The sequence below is a fragment of the Triticum aestivum genome, chromosome 7D, assembly GCF_018294505.1.
Source record: "Triticum aestivum cultivar Chinese Spring chromosome 7D, IWGSC CS RefSeq v2.1, whole genome shotgun sequence".
Lineage (NCBI taxonomy): Eukaryota > Viridiplantae > Streptophyta > Magnoliopsida > Poales > Poaceae > Triticum > Triticum aestivum.
Genome location: NC_057814.1, coordinates 438,495,093 through 438,513,616, shown reverse-complemented (window position 1 = coordinate 438,513,616; position 18,524 = coordinate 438,495,093). Strand labels below are relative to the sequence as shown.

Below are 18,524 nucleotides of genomic sequence, written 5' to 3'. Positions count from 1 at the left end.
GGAGGAACACTTTGTGTGCTACCAAACGTCACAACGTAAATGGGTGATTATAAAGGTGCTCTACAGGTGTCTCCAAAGGTACTTGTTGGGTTGGCGTATTTCGAGATTAGGATTTGTCACTCCAATTGTCGGAGAGGTATCTCTGGGCCCACTCGGTAATGCACATCACTATAAGCCTTGCAAGCATTGTGACTAATGAGTTAGTTGCGGGATGATGTGTTACGGAACGAGTAAATAGACTTGCCGGTAACGAGATTGAACTAGGTATCGAGATACCGACGATCAAATCTCGGGCAAGTAACATACCGGTGACAAAGGGAACAACGTATGTTGTTATGCGGTCTGACCGATAAAGATCTTCGTAGAATATGTGGGAGCCAATATGGGCATCCAGGTCCCGCTATTGGTTATTGACCGGAGACGTGTCTCGGTCATGTCTACATAGTTCTCGAACCCGTAGGGTCCGCACGCTTAACGTTACGATGACAGTTTTATTGAGTCTTGATGTACCGAAGGAGTTCGGAGTCCCGGATGAGATCGGGGATATGACGAGGAGTCTCGAAATGGTCGAGACGTAAAGATCGATATATTGGACGACTATATTCGGACTTCGGAAAGGTTCCGAGTGATTCGGGTATTTTTCGGAGTACCGGAGAGTTACGGGAATACGTATTGGGCCTTATTGGGCCATACGGGAAAGAAGAAAAAGGGCCTCAAGGGTGGCCGCACCCCTCCCCTTGGTCTGGTCCGAATTGGACTAGGGAAGGGGGCGCACCCTTCCTTCTTTCTCCTTCCCCCTTCCCTTCTCCTACTCCCACAAGGAAAGGAGGAGTCCTACTCCCGGTGGGAGTAGGACTCCCCCCTATGGCGCGCCTCTCCCCTTGGCCGGCTGCCTCCCCCTTGCTCCTTTATATACGGGGGCAGGGGGGCACCCCAGAGACACAACAATTGATCCTTGAGATCTCTTAGCCGTGTGCGGTGCCCACCTCCACCATATTACACCTCGATAATACCGTTGCGGAGCTTAGGCGAAGCCCTGCGTCGGTGGAACATCATCATCGTCACCACGCCGTCGTGCTGACGAAACTCTCCCTCAACACTCGGCTGGATCGGAGTTCGAGGGACGTCATCGAGCTGAACGTGTGTAGAACTCGGAGGTGCCGTGCGTTCGGTACTTGATCGGTCGGATCGTGAAGACGTACGACTACATCAACCGCATTGTGATAACGCTTCCGCTGTCGGTCTACGAGGGTACGTGGACAACACTCTCCCCTCTCGTTGCTATGCATCACCATGATCTTGCGTGTGCGTAGGAATTTTTTTGAAATTACTACGTTCCCCAACATCATTACCATAGTCATAGAGGCTAGACTTTTAGGGTTTAGCCATTAGGATCTCGTGGTAGATCAACTCTTGTAATACTCATATTCATCAAGATCAATCAAGCAGGAAGTAGGGTATTACCTCCATAGAGAGGGCCCGAACCTGGGTAAACATCGTGTCCCCCGTCTCCTGCTACCATCGATCCTAGACGCACAGTTCGGGACCCCCTACCCGAGATCCGCCGGTTTTGACACCGACAGTTACCCACCGACGCCGTCTTGTCGGCCTCTCCCATATTCCCCCGGCCCGGAGAAGCTCTTCGAGACAACACTTCGGTGTCATCCCTGGTGGCTGGCGGAGAGACTCGCGGAGGCGTCTTGCTCTCCACCATCTCCGGCGCTAGAGAGTCCCCCTCGGACGTTGATGGTTGGGGAAGATCGCGGGCCGGACTTCAACACACAATATAATATGTTATATTACAATTATAAAAGGCCGGATGTGTGTAAAGCATCTGTGGATACTTACGATGCGACCAAGGGCTTCGACCTGGGGCGCCACTTAGGGATGGCTTCGGCATCCGAGTTTTTGCCGTCTCGGAGGGAGATCTTCCCCCTCTTGGACGCCTCTGCCTCTGGGTCTACGGAGGCCGCCCTTTTCTTCTCCCCCCCCCTTAAGGGGAGAATCACTATCGGCCTCCTCCTCCTCTTCGTCTTCATCTCCCTCGGGGGAGGAGGGAGCCACAGTCTCTCCGGACATAGCGTCCGAAGTACCTTTATGACGGAGGACCTTTGGCCTCCTTGCTCTTCTTCTTGGCCTTCTTCTCCGGCGCTTGATAGGGCGCCGGGACCAACATCCTTGTTAGCAGAGGAGTTGCTGGGTCTTCGGGTAGCGGCGCTGGACACCTGATCCGCTCCGCCTTCGCTGTCCAGCCCTGAACGAGGAATGGACATCTCAGTATACCCTCTGACTTATGGACCGAAATTGTGTTCAGAAGTAAAATACTTACCTCAGTAGCCGGATTCGCGCTGTCGGGACCGATGTCTTCGGTCTTCTCCAGCCACGTCTTCTGGCCCTTGAAAAGAAGTTTCCAGATATCTTCGTGCGTTGTACCGAAGAAGCGCTGCAGGGTCCACGGGCCCTCTGGATTAAACTCCCACATGCGGAGAGGTCGGCGTTGGCATGGGAGGATCTGGCGGAAGAGCATCACTTGAATCACGTCGGTGAAACTGGTGTCCTTGTTTATCATACTCTTGATGCGCTTTTTCGGCATCATCACTTCATCGGCCGACCCCCAGTCTAGACCCCTGGTGGTCCACGACACGAGCCGCATTGGGGGCCCGGATCTAAATGCAGGAGCGGCTGCCCATTTGGTACTGCGGGGTTCAGTGATGTAGAACCACTCCTGCTGCCACACCTTCACGGTCTCCACAAAGGCTCCTTTGGGCCAAGTGGTGTTGGGGAGCTTGTTGGAAATATGCCCTAGAGGCAATAATAAATAGGTTATTATTATATTTCCTTGTTCATGATAATCGTTTATTATCCATGCTAGAATTGTATTGATAGGAAACTCAGATACATGTGTGGATACATAAACAACACCATGTCCCTAGTAAGCCTCTAGTTGACTGGCTCGTTGATCAATAGATGGTTATGGTTTCCTGACCATGGACATTGGATGTCGTTGATAACGGGATCACATCATTAGGAGAATGATGTGATGGACGAGACCCAATCCTAAGCCTAGCACTAGATCGTGTAGTTCGTTTGCTCAGAGCTTTTCTAATGTCAAGTATCATTTCCTTAGACCATGAGATTGTGCAACTCCCGGATACCGTAGGAATGCTTTGGGTGTACCAAACGTCACATCGTAACTGGGTGGCTATAAAGGTGCACTACAGGTATCTCCGAAAGTGTCTGTTGGGTTGGCATGAATCGAGACTGGGATTTGTCACTCCGTGTAAAAGAAGAGGTATCTCTGGGCCCACTCGGTAGGACATCATCATAATGTGCACAATATGACCAAGGAGTTGATCACGGGATGATGTGAGTTACGGAACGAGTAAAGAGACTTGCCGGTAACGAGATTGAACAAGGTATCGGGATACCGACGATCGAATCTCGGGCAAGTAACATACCGGTAGACAAAGGGAATTGTATACGGGATTGATTGAATCCTCGACATCGTGGTTCATCCGATGAGATCATCGAGGAGCATGTGGGAGCCAACATGGGTATCCAGATCCCGCTGTTGGTTATTGACCGGAGAGTCGTCTCGGTCATGTCTGCTTGTCTCCCGAACCCGTAGGGTCTACACACTTAAGGTTCGGTGACGCTAGGGTTATAGAGATATTAGTATGCGGTAACCCGAAAGTTGTTCGGGGTCCCGGATGAGATCCCGGACGTCACGAGGAGTTCCGGAATGGTCCGGAGGTAAAGATTTATATATGGGAAGTCTTATTTTGGTCGCCGGAAAAGTTTCGCACTTTATCGGTATTGTACCGGGAGTGCCGAAAGGGGTCCGGGGGTCCACCAGCCCCGGGGGGCCACATGGGCTGTAGGGGGTGCGCCTTGGCCTATATGGGCCAAGGGCACCAGCCCCAAGAGGCCCATGCGCCAAGAGATAAGAAAAAAAGGGAGAGTCCTAAAGGGGGAAGGCACCTCCGAGGTGCCTTGGGGGGGGGGGGGAAGGACTCCTCCCTGGCCGCACCCTTCCTTGGAGGAAGGGCCAAGGCTGCGCCCCCCTCTCCCTTGGCCCTATATATAGTGGGGGGGAGGGAGGGCAGCAATACCTAAGCCCTGGCGCCTCCCTCTCCCTCCCGTGACACCTCTTCCTCCCCACTTGCGCTTGGCGAAGCCCTGCCGGGATCCCGCTACTTCCACCACCACGCCGTCGTGCTGCTGGATCTCCATCAACCTCTCCTCCCCCCTTGCTGGATCAAGAAGGAGGAGACGTCGCTGCTCCGTACGTGTGTTGAACGCGGAGGTGCCGTCCGTTCGGCGCTAGGATCATCGGTGATTTGGATCACGACGAGTACGACTCCATCAACCCCGTTCTCTTGAACGCTTCCGCTCGCGATCTACAAGGGTATGTAGATGCACTCCCCTTCCCCTCGTTGCTAGATTACTCCATAGATTGATCTTGGTGATGCGTAGAAAATTTTGAATTTCTGCTACGTTCCCCAACAGAGCTTGCTCACCATGGCTCCGCCGCAGTCCGCATGCTGCCCGTCGACCACCTTCGGCTTCACATTGAAGACTTTTAGCCAGCGGCCGAAGTGTGGGGGGATGCAGAGTAGCGCCTCGCATACGACGATGAACGCCGAGATGTGGAGGCACGAATTTGGGGCTAGGTCGTGGAAATCTAGCCCGTAGTAGAACATCAAGCCGCGGACGAAGGGGTGGAGGGGAAACCCTAACCCGCGGAGAAAGTGGGGGACAAACACAACCCTCTCACCGGGCTCTAGAGTGGGGATGACTTGCTCTTTGGCAGGGAGTCTGTGTGCGATTTCCGCGGTCAAGTACCTCGCCTCCCAGAGCTCCTTGATGTCCTTCTCCATCATGGAGGAGGCCACCCACTTGCCTTGAGAACCGGATCCGGACATGGCTGGAAAGGTTGGTGGCGGTGGGAAAGATCGAAGCTTGGGCGCTGGAGCTCGAGGATGGGGAGGCTGAGGAAGGAAGAAGGCGTGGGGTGAAAAGAAGGGATCTTTATCCGCTTATATAGGCCATGAATGTCAAGCGCCCGCCCCACTAGCCTTAAAACTCGCCTATTCCCAAGGGGTCGTGCGAACGGCACGGTTGGATTACCCAAACCCATATTGATGAGTATCCCGCAATAAGGGGACACGATCTCTGCTTTGACAAGACGTGTCAATAGAGGCTGCACCTCGAAACGCGAAGCGGGAGGTTAAAAAGCGGTTCGAAATAATAAAGAGGCCAGACGTAACGTTTCACCGAAAAAGCTGTCAGTGGACATACCTTATTTGATTAAGTATTGTGCCCTTGTGGTTGAGGGTTGTAACTGTTGTACAGAGCCGGATACAGTTCTCTTATTCAGAAGACTGCTTTGAAGTATTTGGAGGAGGAACCCGTCTTGCAATGCCGAAGACAATCTGCCTACCGAACACATCATCATCGAAAGACTGGTTCAGGGGCTACTGAGGGAGTCCTGGATTATGGGGTCCTCGGGTGTCCGGGCTGTGTAGCATGGGCCGGACTGGTGGGCCGTGAAGATACAAGGCAAAAGGCCTTCCCCCGTGTCCGGATGGGACTCTCCTTTGCGTGGATGGAAGACGTCCGGATGTGTGGTTTCCTTTCTCTGTAAACCGACTCTGTACAACCCTAGGCCCCTCCAGTGTTTATATAAACCGGAGGGTTTAGTCCGTAGAGGCTATCAGAATTTACATAGGCTAGACCGCTAGGGTTTAGCCATTACGATCTCGAGGTAGATCGACTCTTGTAACCCCTTTACTCATCAAAGTCAATCAAGAAGGAAGTAGGGTATTACCTCCATCAAGAGGGCCCGAACCTGGGTAAACACCGTGTCCCCTTGTCTCCCGTTACCTTCGATCCTCAGACGCACAGTTCGGGACCCTACCCGAGATCGGCCGGTTTTGACACCGACACTTGTGACTCGGGGACAGTCTTTACAATCGTCACCCATTAAGGAAAAATACCAGCGGCAACGTAGTACCACATGGTGTACTCGTGTCCTTTGATGGTATAGTTGCACTCGGGAGCCTTGCAACACAAAGTCTTGCAAACAATGGCGATCGCTGAAGCATGTTGATGTTGCTATGAGACCATGGCTTGCCAAAGAAAGAGTGTCAAATCTATAGGTTGTGTCATGTCACTACTTCCGGTATGATGGTGGGCTTTCAAGGTATGATCTTGGTATCGTCCTTACGAACCTACTGGATAGTTCTTCCATTCCTAGTGCATGCAAGCGATGGAACCAGGCATACTGGGAAACCCTCTTGATTCTCCAAATGCCAAAAGCTTGGCTGTGTCGGCACATTTGATTCTCTCAAGTACTCTTTGCTATACACCTTCACCACTAAAGTGGAAATCTGACCATTGGTTTAATACATGACCTCTCTGTCATTCGGATATACTCATCAACAACGCTAATCCCATGCCTACTCATCTGAAAATGAGGATGAAAGAAGCCCTAATGAAATGTCAGCTTGTCCCATGAGTAGTCAGTGTAGAGATTGATGTCACCCTTTCCCCTTTTTTGGTTATCAGTTATCCCGCTTGATGTAGAACCCGTGAAGTTGAGAACATGCTCCTCTTCCTTCTCTAATGCTCTGAGAATACTCAACATTAACATAAACCCATAGTCGTTGTCACCTTTGTCCGATGTCGACGATTTGAAGAATTCATTGTAAATAAAAAGCATCATTCATGTCCATCTTTTGCACCCCACAAATGTGCAATAAGAAAGCGGTCAAACTCTATTTTAGACATTTCGTTGAACAAGTGGTGCACGAGGTGGACTGTATTTGTGGCAGGGGTCTAGGATGTACCAAGAGTGGCGTCCAGACGTCGAGCGTGTTCGGGGGCGTTGATCCGGGTGAGCGCGTGACTAGATTGGGCGTGGGTTGGGGTGGAACAGAGGATGAGAGAAGGAAGTTAGGCAGAGGGATGAAGGGGGCTCTGGGGTTTGAGATGGGGCCCATGTCTCATCAGACCGGACAACCCTCACTTCTCCACGTATGGGCAGAGTTTGGTGAGTCCGGACAACTCGGGCATATATCCTAGGTTTAGGGGAGGCCCTGCTGGACAGCCTTTCGTTTGTGTTTGTATCATAAACGATCGAACGATGCTTGTTTTGGAATTGCGGCAGATCATGCATATTCAAGGTTTGTATGTTAACAAACCTTTTCTTTTGCACTTGTATTTTTGAGATTGCTCATCACAAGTGTCATGTGGTGTCTGAGGGCATCTCCAATGTTGTCCCCCAAACCAAACACTGCATCTGTCTGCTGACCGGGGGACCAGTCCGCAAACACTAATGTGGGGCCGACCATCCAATCATAGCTGCAAATGTCCGGTTAAATTTCGGAAGATATTTAACGAAACTGAACAAATTTGATGCATATTTAACAAACCAGACGATATTCATTCATATTTGGATATTTTTACATAGAACTATATGCTTTTTATCTAAACCGGAGCAAATTCATTACAGCTTGACATATTTCAACTAAACCATACTCTAAACCTAGTCTAAATGAATGTTGGCGCCCGTTCCCCATGTCCGGCCGGCCATGAGCCCCAGAAAATGAAGCTCCCGCCTCCGTAGCCTGCAAGCGATTAATCGGCCGACATGATGAGCCAGTCAAGCTTAGCTTCAAAGGGAGGGAGGAGTGGTGGCCTTCCTAGGACTTGAGCGTCGGTGACCTCCCATGCTCTACTCTTCCTTGCTGCCGGAGGCGCCCACGGACGTGCTGACTTTGTCATCGTGGCGGCGCACAGTCGAGGCAGAGCTGGCGACGTCATCCTTGTCCCTGTCGTACACTTCATCCGCCGCCTAGTCCATCTCCTTGAAGGCAGCTTCTAACTCCGTCTGATGGATGCAGTACCGTCAGCAGTTGTCGCGCCTGTCGCGGGCGGTGTGATAGGATTGGAACAACGCCTCCTGCTCGCCCACGTCCACGTCCGGTGCGGTCGAGTCAGAGTTGGCGAAGTCATCCTTGTCCCTGTCGTACACTTCATCCGTCGCCTCGTCCATCTCCTTGAAGGCGGCTTCTAACTCCATCTAATGGATGCAGTACCGTCAGCGGTTGCGACGGCTATCGTGGGCGATGTGGTAGGATTGGAACAACGCCTCCTGCTCGCCCACGTCCATGTCCGGCGCGATGCCTGTGCCGCCGGCGAGTTGCTCCTCCGCGCGTCGGTGCTCGTCGAGGAGGCGGAGGTTGTAGGCCTGGTCGCCCTGCGCCTACAGGAGCGTGGCCTGCCGCTCTTCCAACACCATGTCGGTGTAGTGAGCATGGGCCTCGCCCATGGTGATGCCAGCATGGGCCTCGCCCCATGGTAATGCCAGTATGGGCCGGTGGCGCCGGCTCATCGTCGACCCCTCTTCCATTGGGGCGTCCACAACGCTGGCCTCCAGTGAGCTCGTCCGTCTGCCGATCTGCTAGCCGACTGCAATGGCGATGATCTCCTTCGTCTGCTCGAACGAGAGGCTGTCCTAGAGGTCTTTGGAGCTCGAGGAGGCCATGTCGGACGTGCTGCCGAGAGGAGATAGGGAACGCAGGAGGTTGGATGCGGCTGTTGCTGAGCCTGGAGTTTATATAGCGGGCGGATGGCAGGGCATGCAGCGAGGTGGTTAATGGTAGGTAGCAGACATACTAACAGGTGTCGGCGAAGCAAGTTCCTCGGCACCCGCATATGTTTAATGTAGGAAGGCGGACGGACGAACTGTCGTTTGAACGCGGAGCAGTCGCGTGCAACGAGAAGCGGCTTGAGCGGCGCTCTCGGCTGAAGCGCCACTTCAGTGCCGGAGCGACATGAGAGGTCGTGTCCACTCTGGGCCGGCATGAATGCGGCGCTGACGCTCTGGAGCAGCGGTGATCACTTCGGGTGGGAACACAACACGGGCGAAGAAGAGGGTTTGGGTGGGCTAGGGATGTCGGATGCTTGCGTGGCAGCGATCCGGATGCTCGCAATACTTCCGGTTTGCGAGAAAAATAACATCCGAACCATCGAACGGATAGGTTGCGGGCAGTTCGAGGGTCCAACGAAGATGCCCTAACAAAACATTCTCTTGCACGGTAAAATCTATTGAGTTTAGAGCTGGTTAGATCCTGGTATGGTCCTCTTGTTGAAGAGATCAAAGAGCTACTTGCCTCTGTGAATGAGTTTCATGTGGTCTGGGCTAGACGCTCCGTCAATCGTGCGGCCCACAACTTAACTAGAGATGGCTGCCTTAATAAATTATGTAAGACTTGGTTTTATGTTCCTTCGGTTTGTATTCGACACTTTATCATGGCTAAGGCAAGAATAGTTAATAAAAAGGCCGCAAGGTTGACTCTCTCTCTCTCAAGAGTTTTTTTTTCTCTTCCACGGCAAGAAAAAAAGGCAGAGAAGAGTGTAAATCTTCTAACGCCGGCCGGGAACGTGAGCTTTGGCCCGAACCGGCGCAAGCGACAGGCCCTCACTCCGTCGTTTCCAAAGAAAAAGATCGAAAAGAATTTTAGCCCATCTGGGTTTTAGCTCCACAGCCACCGCCGCCATGGCCGTCATCCCACCCCTCTCCCTCCTCCTCCTCCTCCCCTAGCCTCGCGTCTGCCCCGAATGGCGAGCGCCTCCATCTCTTCTCTGTTCCATGCGCCACCCGGATTCCCCTGCCAGATCGCCGGCCGCCCCGCCCCCGCGCCCACGAAACCCCCCGGCCGCCTAGCCCCCGCCCCCACAATCCGTTCCTCGATGCGCTTCGCGGCTGCCCGCTGCGAGGCCGCCCTCGTCCCGGCGTGGCGGCTCCGCGCGCCGCCCCGTCGCCGGAACGTGCTGCGCTACAAGGCCTCGCCGCCGCTGGTGGTTCGCCCTCCCAGCCACGAGGCCCTCGATTCTCGTCACCAGCTGGACAAGGACCTCCCTCCTTTGGTTGGTCGTACTGGAGAACCGCAGTCTGCTTCGTCCGATGATCACGCGTTACCGGATCCTGAGGAGAAATCGGGCATTTCTGTTTGTCTAGATGCCGGTCCAAGTGGGAATGCAGTGGCTGGGTCCAACTTGGATGGTCAGAAGGATTTGGATTGGGATTCGGAGGAGAGCCATCTCTGCGGCAATGGGACCGGTCCTCTATTCAGTGTATATGAAGACCCGGACGGCAATTCAGTGCACGTTGAGGTGAATGAGGATGAAATCGTTAGCAGGTGTGTAAATGCAGATGGAGAAGGGAGTGGCGATTTGCAGTCCATGTTGTCTCGTGCAAGAGTAATGGCTAAGGGGTTTGAAAGTGGCGAACGTGAGGTTCCAAAGAATAGCTCATTGGTTCGGTTCCTAGCCACCGAGAAGAAGGAATCGCGTGGTGTGGATGCTGATGTTTCAGTTGTGCAGACAAATAGGACTGCCTCAAGGGCTGTTGCACGGGGTGGTTTTGCAGCATTTTGTGGTGTGTGCATTGTATTGATGGCGTCGAAGTTGATTTGGAGGAACATCAAGGCACCTTTTTCTAGAAAGTCGTTTCACGCACCTAGACCAGGGATGAGAGCTGGTCAATTGGACAAGGGTAACGGCAAGGTAATCAGTAATGCACATAAGTTTCCAGGAGATTTACTGGTAAGGCCGCAGTTAGAGAGGAGGGAATTGATGAACAACCTCAAAAAAGCCAAAATGTCAAGAGAACGGTTTTCTTTCAGAAATATATTTAGTTGCGGTACTGTTGCAAATGATGACAATGCAAGAATAACCGAGATCAGAAGAATGGTGACTGATGTTCACACTCTAGAAGAAGGAAACCTTGGAAAAAGCAAAGGGGGAAACAATAATTCTGTTGTCTTTCCCCACCCAGTAGTTGCCACCAAGGAAGGGATTTCAGCAAGTTATGTTAGACAATCTGTAGATGATGCATCAGAGTTCGACAGTAGTGAATTACCGAATATTAGTTCCTCCAATGGTATTACTGAGGAAAGTGTCAAGCAGCCTGTGGATTTTAAGAACGGAGCACCAACCATAGACACATGTGTAAAAGATCAGTTTGTTATTGGAGAAATTGAACAGCCTGAGTTCAGGTATAATGATGAGGGCACAGCTGATGCAAAGGATAAAACTTCTGTCATACATGCAGCAGAAAAAGAACTACATATTTGTTCTGCAGATGATCATAATGTGAGTCCTAATACCATCAATACCCCATCACCTGAGTTTGAAAGAAAAGAACAGTTCGCGGAGATAGCTGCTAGTATTCAAGGACTAGAACCATCTGAGCTGTTCAGTTGTGACAAACAGATGATTTGTATAAATGGTAGTGCTCAGCAGATCATCAATAATGTTGTCCCAGAAACTGCTGATGTTTTTTCACCTAATTGCTTTAACATTTCATCATCTGGGTTGAAATACAATGGAGCATCCCTAGCCAATAGTGAAAATGATATCAATTGCATGCAAGAAACTGAAGTACCGATGGCCTTTGCAAATGATGCTCAGATGGCTAACTGTGAAGGCTTTGCTCATTCTGTAAGCATAATAGGTAAAGAAGCATGTAAAGATCCACTAATGACCGATATATCAACTATGGAATCACCTCAGAGAATCAGTGAAAAGCCTGTGGATTTGATGACATATAACATGCAATCCATGCAAGAACCAGAACCATCCAACCATGATGGCAAAGAGATAATTTATGCAAATGCGAAGAACCATAAGAAAGCCGTAGTACACAATGAGACAAAGACTAGTTCAGAAACAGTTGATGAAGCTAACACATCTCCATTATACATCCTACAAGAAACAGTTCAACACAGAGGTACAGAAGTTGAAATATCAGAGAAGGAAGTGAAAATCACTTCCTCCAACAAAGAAGCGAGAGGGCATCTTAAAAAGGATAAAGCGGAACTACAGAAAGAAATGTTCAGTGACAAGGTACCTGGAGCAAAGTTGTCAGCAGAAGGTGGTGTACCTGGAACTAGCATTGTGGTTGATCAATCAAATGGTGTACAGAAAACTAAAAGAGCGGCACGCAAACGGCTGAAGAAAGTGCAAACTAATCAGGGAGCTGCAGAAAGAGTCACAGAACAAGATGTCGCTCACAATAGCAGCATGGTTGGTCAGGAAAACAGTAGCCAGAATGTTAGAAGGACAAGAAGAAAAAATCAGACAAATGCATTTCACACCGAAGGATCTCAAACAAGAGAAGAAATTCCAGAAACAACTCCCATGGCAAGTTTACCTGATGATGCACCAATAGCTGAAAACATGAAACCTCTTGTTGAGGCAGGTTCACCTGCTGGAACGCTATCTTCAGAGGTATCAGTAAGAAACTATTGATTTGCAATATCCTTTCAGAGCTGTTACTTATATGTTTCAATAAGACGATTTTAATATGATGCTCTTTCAGCAGTATCGTTCGTAGTTTGGAATTCGTCATAAGGTCATCTTTCTAACAAGGACCAGATAAAAACACTAGTGTAGAAGGATTAGGAAAATGGTAGGTGCTAGTTGTAAACTAATGAACTGTTGAGTGTGCAAAAAACATTGTAAGTAGGAACTTATAGAATTTTCTGGACATAGTGAACTATATATAACTTGTGAGTAATACAGGAACTTTTGCAGTAACTCCCACAAAATGCTGCAGGGAACAAGTGATTCAAAATGTAAGTAACATAAGATTAAATGGCTTTCAGTAACTATTCTCGAACACCCTATTTTGGATCGGACTGTACATCACTGGTTTGCATAGGTAATAATTTAAAGAAAACCATGACCTAATCCTTGAGCTGGTCCTCCAATGAGTAAAATGCACCCATCGTCCTTCAACTCAGTCACTTAGATCCATGGACTTTGTAACCACATATTCATCCATTTAAACTTTTTAAAGGTTGCGCTAGAGGTTCATATCTGGTCGCGCAGTCTCTGACTGCTTCCGTGTGTGTTGACTATGAAGCATGACAACCTTTCCAATTACATGGTGGCACTGGCATGTCTTCTTCCTCAGAGTGCAAATCGCTGGTTTACATTTACTTGCATGATGCTTGCAGCTTGCCGTAATACTATTATCATATTTTCTCTTGTTTGTTCCTGAATCCTGGCGTTGTCATGTTTCTATTGAAGGGTATTCTTAGGGAATCTCAGCCAAGTAGGTTCAATACCCATACAATGAGGAAGGAAGAGTTAAAACTCAAATTCCAAGCTTCCGAAAGGATGGAGGCAGCCGCAACAGAAACTAAAACCAATATGCACAACTATAGTGCCATGCATGAGGGATCAACTGATTTTGACAAGTCGAAGACGAAGATGGGTGTAGCTGCTGCCAAGAAGTCCACAAAGAGGTCGATGTTTTCCTCAGAACTCTCCTTTTTATTAAGTCAAAGATCATATAGAATGACTGTGTGATTGGTATGTACACACACTTGTCTGAAACTGTCCACTGCACTTCCTTTACAGAAAATCATTGTCGAAGCGTAGTAAGCCAAGTAATTCAGTGTCAAATAAAGACTCAGAGGAACCCACTGGTGACAGATGTGCATAAAGTGTTTGAAGTAATGTCCTCTTCGTTTCCTTTGTGCATAGGCATTAAGGCAGTTTCTGGAGAGTTGCACCCAATTAATGTGCAGCAAATTTCTTGGTGAGGAATAGTGGCAATATTTGCAGTACAGGCATCAACCGAAGAGGATAACTTCTCTCGTCAATCTGAAGTTCATCTCTGTTGCTGATGAAGGGGGTTGAGCTAACCAGGCTGCATGGAAAAGAGCTTGGTAAAATATAGGCCAACCGGATGGTGCTCCAGTATTTTACAAATACTTGACAGTTTATAGGTCCTATTCCATTTAAGTTGGAGCATCCTTATGAGAGTTTAGTCAAAAATAGCAAAGTCTCATAGGTATATACTTTGAACCATGTCATTGTCCAAGTGGCATCTATTTTGGAGCAGAGGTGGCAATAAAGTTATATGTACCTTCTGGTCTGCAAAATCTAGAAATAAATGAAGAAAAATAGTCAGAATTAGGCAGCAATAGGGGATAAGTATAATATTGTTAAAAACCAACAGTAACAACTCAATATGTTACTTCCCCCGCCAAAAAAACAACTCAATATGTTACTTCAGAATTACAACCTTGCTATTTTTATCTGATCGAAAGATATTTATAAGATGCAGCAATTGCAAAAGAAGTAAGTTTCAGTGAACATTTTTGTACAATCCATCAGCGTATTGCCATAAACCATACTTGGCTTACAAATCCAAGGGAAGATGGGACCTAAACTTAGGGGCCGTTCGGAAACTCTCCGCTCCGTAACTCTGCAGCGGAGCGGAGCGGCATCCAGTACAATTTTGGCGAGCGGCAAAATAGGCGCTCCGCCCGCTCCGCTCCCTGGCGAAAGAGCGGAATACTACCGAACACAGCCTTAGTCCTGTTAGTGAATCATACTGGCAAACTTGACAGCATATATTTCATGGGACAGATGAACATGATTTTTTTTTACTATGAAACAATTGGAACTAAAACCAGTATACACGTAACAGAATAGTATTAATCCTGTAGCTCAATCTAATGTAAATGTTAGACTTTTCTCATGCACACAGTCAGCGCATTACAGTGGACCATTACACATATGAGTAAGTGGATCGATTCGGCAATATTATGAGTGATTCGCACCACTGGCTCTTTAACCTTTTCAGTTTTGGTACCAAGTTCCTAAACATGCATATTTGCTTGAACGTTGCTTAATTTTATCAACTACTCCCTCTGTTCAATTTGAACTGCCAAAACGCCATATATTTAGGAACGGAGGGAGTACATCCATTGGTCACAGAAAATATGTAGTAATGTGCTATGCGGAGAGGCAACATGTTCACTCACCCTTCATTTTGGAACCAAATGACCATTAAAAGTTTAAAGTAGCTACTGTAGGTTTGGAATGAAGTGTATGTTGTTTGTTTCTTATGGAGATCATACTCATTCCTGTTGCTCTTAGACTGCTTAATCTGCTGGTGGAATTTACTTCCTATAAATCCTTCCACGATTCCATGCTGTCATTGAGTTATTCTTCTAGTCAACAAGTTTAATTGTTGTGTATCAAGGCACGCAACTGGGAGAATATGGCCTGGTGGGGAGGCTTGGTTGGGAATGGGTTTAGGTCATAGGTGAAGTTGGTTTCTTATTGCTTGAATTTACTCCCTCCGTTTCTTTTTACTCTGCGTATAAAATTTGTTTGAAGTTAAACTACGCAAAGTTTGACCAAAGTTATCTTGAAAAATATCAACATTTACAATGCAAAAGTTACATAGTATGAAAATTAATTTCATGATGCATCTAATGATATTGATTTCATATTGTGAATGTTGATTTTTTTTATATAGTTGGTCAAACTTTACGAAGTTTGACTTCAGACAAAATTTATATGTAGACTAAAAAGAAACGGAGGGAGTACTGAATACATGATTGCCTGATGATTAACTTAGGCTTGAGAAAGCAATCTCCAACTTAAGGTAACAAATCTTGTCTAATGGGAGAGTAATCTTAGCAGATGATAGAGAAATAATTTAGAGATAGATATGGGTGCATCTGCCATATGTCTTATGTCATGTGTGCAGCCGGTGGCTGTAGGACCAAGGTCCACGTTCTCCTAGTCTCCAACCATGACACTCATGGTGCGGCAAAGCATGTATGACCTTCTAGTTGGTCCAAATGGGACTGGAAAGTTGGAACTCCTCTTTGTGGAAAATTTATCAGGTCAGGTGGCAGCCACTTCAGCTCGAAGACCTATTTTCATGACCACATATAAAGCTATAGTTCTACTCGACTGGTGCAATCAAGCAAGCGTAAATAATCATTAGAGAAATTGCATGTTAAGCATTTTACACTGCAGCAACCACACAACGAACCTCAGGTACAGTTCAATCCTAACATATCAAGGATATGCCAGTTACAGTTCGATATTTACTCCACAAGCTTTGAGGGCATGCTTCTGATCTTCATCCTAGCTCAAGGGATTATTTATCCTTCAGACGTGTTGCACTAGTATTTTTAACATGCATCTGCGCTTCGTCCTCTTTCTAGCTATGACCATTATCCTTCAAACAGATCTGACAGCAGCTCTTCAAGATCTTCGATGGTGTACTTCATAAGCCTTTGATACTTGTTTTTGTGATTCTCAAGGTATGCACTGTAAGCCTGAACAAGCTTCTCTGATACTGATTTACGCATGTTGGACCGGAGCAGAGGATTTTCAACTTTCCATGTCTTCTGAGTCCAGTAAGTTTTCTCAAATTCCATGTTAAATATTTGCAGTGTTGGTAGGCTAGAAAAGATTGGGATTTTGTTGGTCTTTACATGGAAGCAATACATGACAGATTCCCAAGAAATGTTGATGAACGATGAGATGTGGTCCTTTAGTTGGTCTCGGTGCTTCAGAACCCAATCATCTCCTAGAAGATTCCTTATCTCTGAGCCTTCTACTTGATGCAACAAAAAGTTCACATTATTCACCATGAACATTTGTTTCAACCCTGCATCTTTATATCGATGAGATTCTTTCTCAAGCATAATTTCCATGTGAGAGATCAAGGTAGCAACAGTATCTTGCAGCGTCTCCATTGCAACCTTGTCATCCTGTTCATCACCAACAAGTATGATCTTGAGAGAGGTGCCATTGTCCAGAAGTGACATGATGTATTTTAACAAGTATCTGGTGATCTCATGGATACCGCCACCTTGGGGGACTACGTCAGATTTATAGTCAAAGATCATGTCTTTGAGTACTCGAAGGCCCCTCCTTATGCTTCTTCGCAAATCATGCAGTGCGTTTCCAAACCTTTCTGATAGTGATGCACCTCTTTTCGGGCATAACTCATCTACAAACTGAGCGAAATGTTGCAACAGGAAAGGGAATATATTCTTGGGCAGGACCAGCAACAGGTTAGCAAGCGCTTCGTGGACTCGTATCATAGCAACCACGTGATCTGGGTGTGGTGCTGTCGAAGTTACCACTTGTATCAAGGAAAATACCGACTCCAAGAGCCGGATATTTGAGTTCACCTTTAACCCCGTTGAAGATCTTGCCCAGCGACCGATCTCCTTGATAGAAGTACTTACGTTCTTGAGCAGCTTTGATGGTGAACAGAGGTCTGGATGCTCCCAGCCATTGATTTCTTGCTTAGGGAACTTCGCTGCTGATTCAAGGAGATCCTGATGCTGCTGAAGAGTCTTTCCCTGTATGAATTCCGTACCTCCTGTGATTGCTAGTGCTGGGTTTTCTTGCTTAGGGAACTTCGCTGCTGATTCCAGAAGATCCTGATGCTGCTGAAGCTTCTTTCCCTGTGTGAATTCAGGAGTTCCTGTGGCTGCTAGCGCCGGCTTGTGATCACCGGCACGTCCGGCTGGAACTATGTGCTGGATTGGGGTGGGGCTTATTGCCGCGACGGCAAAGGGGTTTGGGGTGGCAGGGGTGCTGCAGCCTGTGGAGATGGAGGAGCTGGGGCAGCTACTCAGCGTCGGAGTAGAAGCATAGCTGCTCACGGTGGAAGCAGGGCTCCTTGGGAACGCCATTTCCAACCCGGCGATTCTGCAGGGACTGGCTAAGGTTTTGCACCAGCAACTAGCTGCTGAACTCGTGTAAGCTTCCTCTCAACCGCGTTCTCGCAAAAAACCGATAAGCGCGTCGATGGTTTAGTGGGCACCGCAAAACAGCTTCTCCGTATATAACTAATTTTAAGTGGCTGACTATAAACCAGAAGGATGAGGGTGCCAGACAATGACCACTCGATGTGACATATTGGCGGCTGCAGCGGAAGCCGAGTACCAGGCAATCATTTTGTGAAGAAAAGAACGATGTATAGGAGAGATATGAAGGGGTAATTTTGATGGATATGTTTGTTGAGTTTTTTGTGGATCTTATATTGGATTGGGTTAAATATGCATATTCTGCAAGAACCCGGTTGATGGGTAAGATATCAGGTGACCACCCTTTCCATGCTCCAAATTTCGAAAAATCACATTCAGATGTTTTCAAAAATTCTTTTTTTATGGATGTTCACAATACATATGTCCATAACCCCTAAAAAATTCAGATCAAAATTTGAATCATACATTGAGAAACAAAAACGACAAATTCATATGTGACCCTATTCATGTTTTGTCTTGTTTTGACACTATTCATTTTAGATTTGTCTTTCTTGTTTCGCAATGTGTGTTTTGAATTTGGATCTAAATTTCTTAGGGTCTGTAGTCACATGCCTTATGAACATTCACAAAAAATCCAGAATTTTTCTTAGGGTCTGTAGTCACATGCCTTATCTACCCCCCTAGTATGTAATGGCTTCCTATGTTCTTTGCAACGTGCAGACACTCTTAAAGTTACAAGGTCAGGTCATTGACTTGTCGTTCCCTATTGTGTTGTGTAAATGAACTTTCCCGCAGGAAGGCTCACACGAATGAGCAACGTTTTCCCTTAGCATTTTCTTAAAAAATCTCTCAAATCGTCATGCTATAAGAGCATCTACAACCAGACTTGACAAATTCGACCCCTCAATG

The 18,524-nt window shown here is 47.7% G+C and overlaps 2 protein-coding genes across 3 annotated transcripts; one reads left to right on the top strand and one right to left on the bottom strand.

Annotated features, from left to right (window-relative positions):
- Positions 1-9,511: 9,511 nt before the first annotated feature.
- LOC123164186 (uncharacterized) lies at positions 9,512-13,964 on the top strand. The gene is made up of 3 exons (XM_044581603.1): positions 9,512-12,300; positions 13,105-13,322; positions 13,438-13,964. Exons 1-3 carry the CDS (start codon positions 9,628-9,630, stop codon positions 13,520-13,522), a joined length of 2,976 nt encoding a protein of 991 aa, XP_044437538.1. The 5' UTR covers positions 9,512-9,627; the 3' UTR covers positions 13,523-13,964.
- On the bottom strand, positions 13,743-17,814 carry LOC123164187 (exocyst complex component EXO70E2). Of its 2 annotated transcripts, XR_006482204.1 has the most exons (2): positions 15,878-17,814; positions 13,743-13,965 (listed from the first exon to the last, which is right to left on the bottom strand). XR_006482204.1 is itself a non-coding variant. In XM_044581604.1 (1 exon), the coding sequence occupies exon 1, from the start codon at positions 17,538-17,540 to the stop codon at positions 16,062-16,064; it is 1,479 nt and encodes a 492-aa protein (XP_044437539.1). In that variant the 5' UTR covers positions 17,541-17,814; the 3' UTR covers positions 15,805-16,061. The 2 variants fall into 2 exon arrangements, 1 of the variants encoding a protein (XP_044437539.1); XM_044581604.1 differs by lacking the exon at positions 13,743-13,965 and having other exon boundaries at positions 15,805-17,814.
- Between the last annotated feature and the right edge of the window lie 710 nt (positions 17,815-18,524).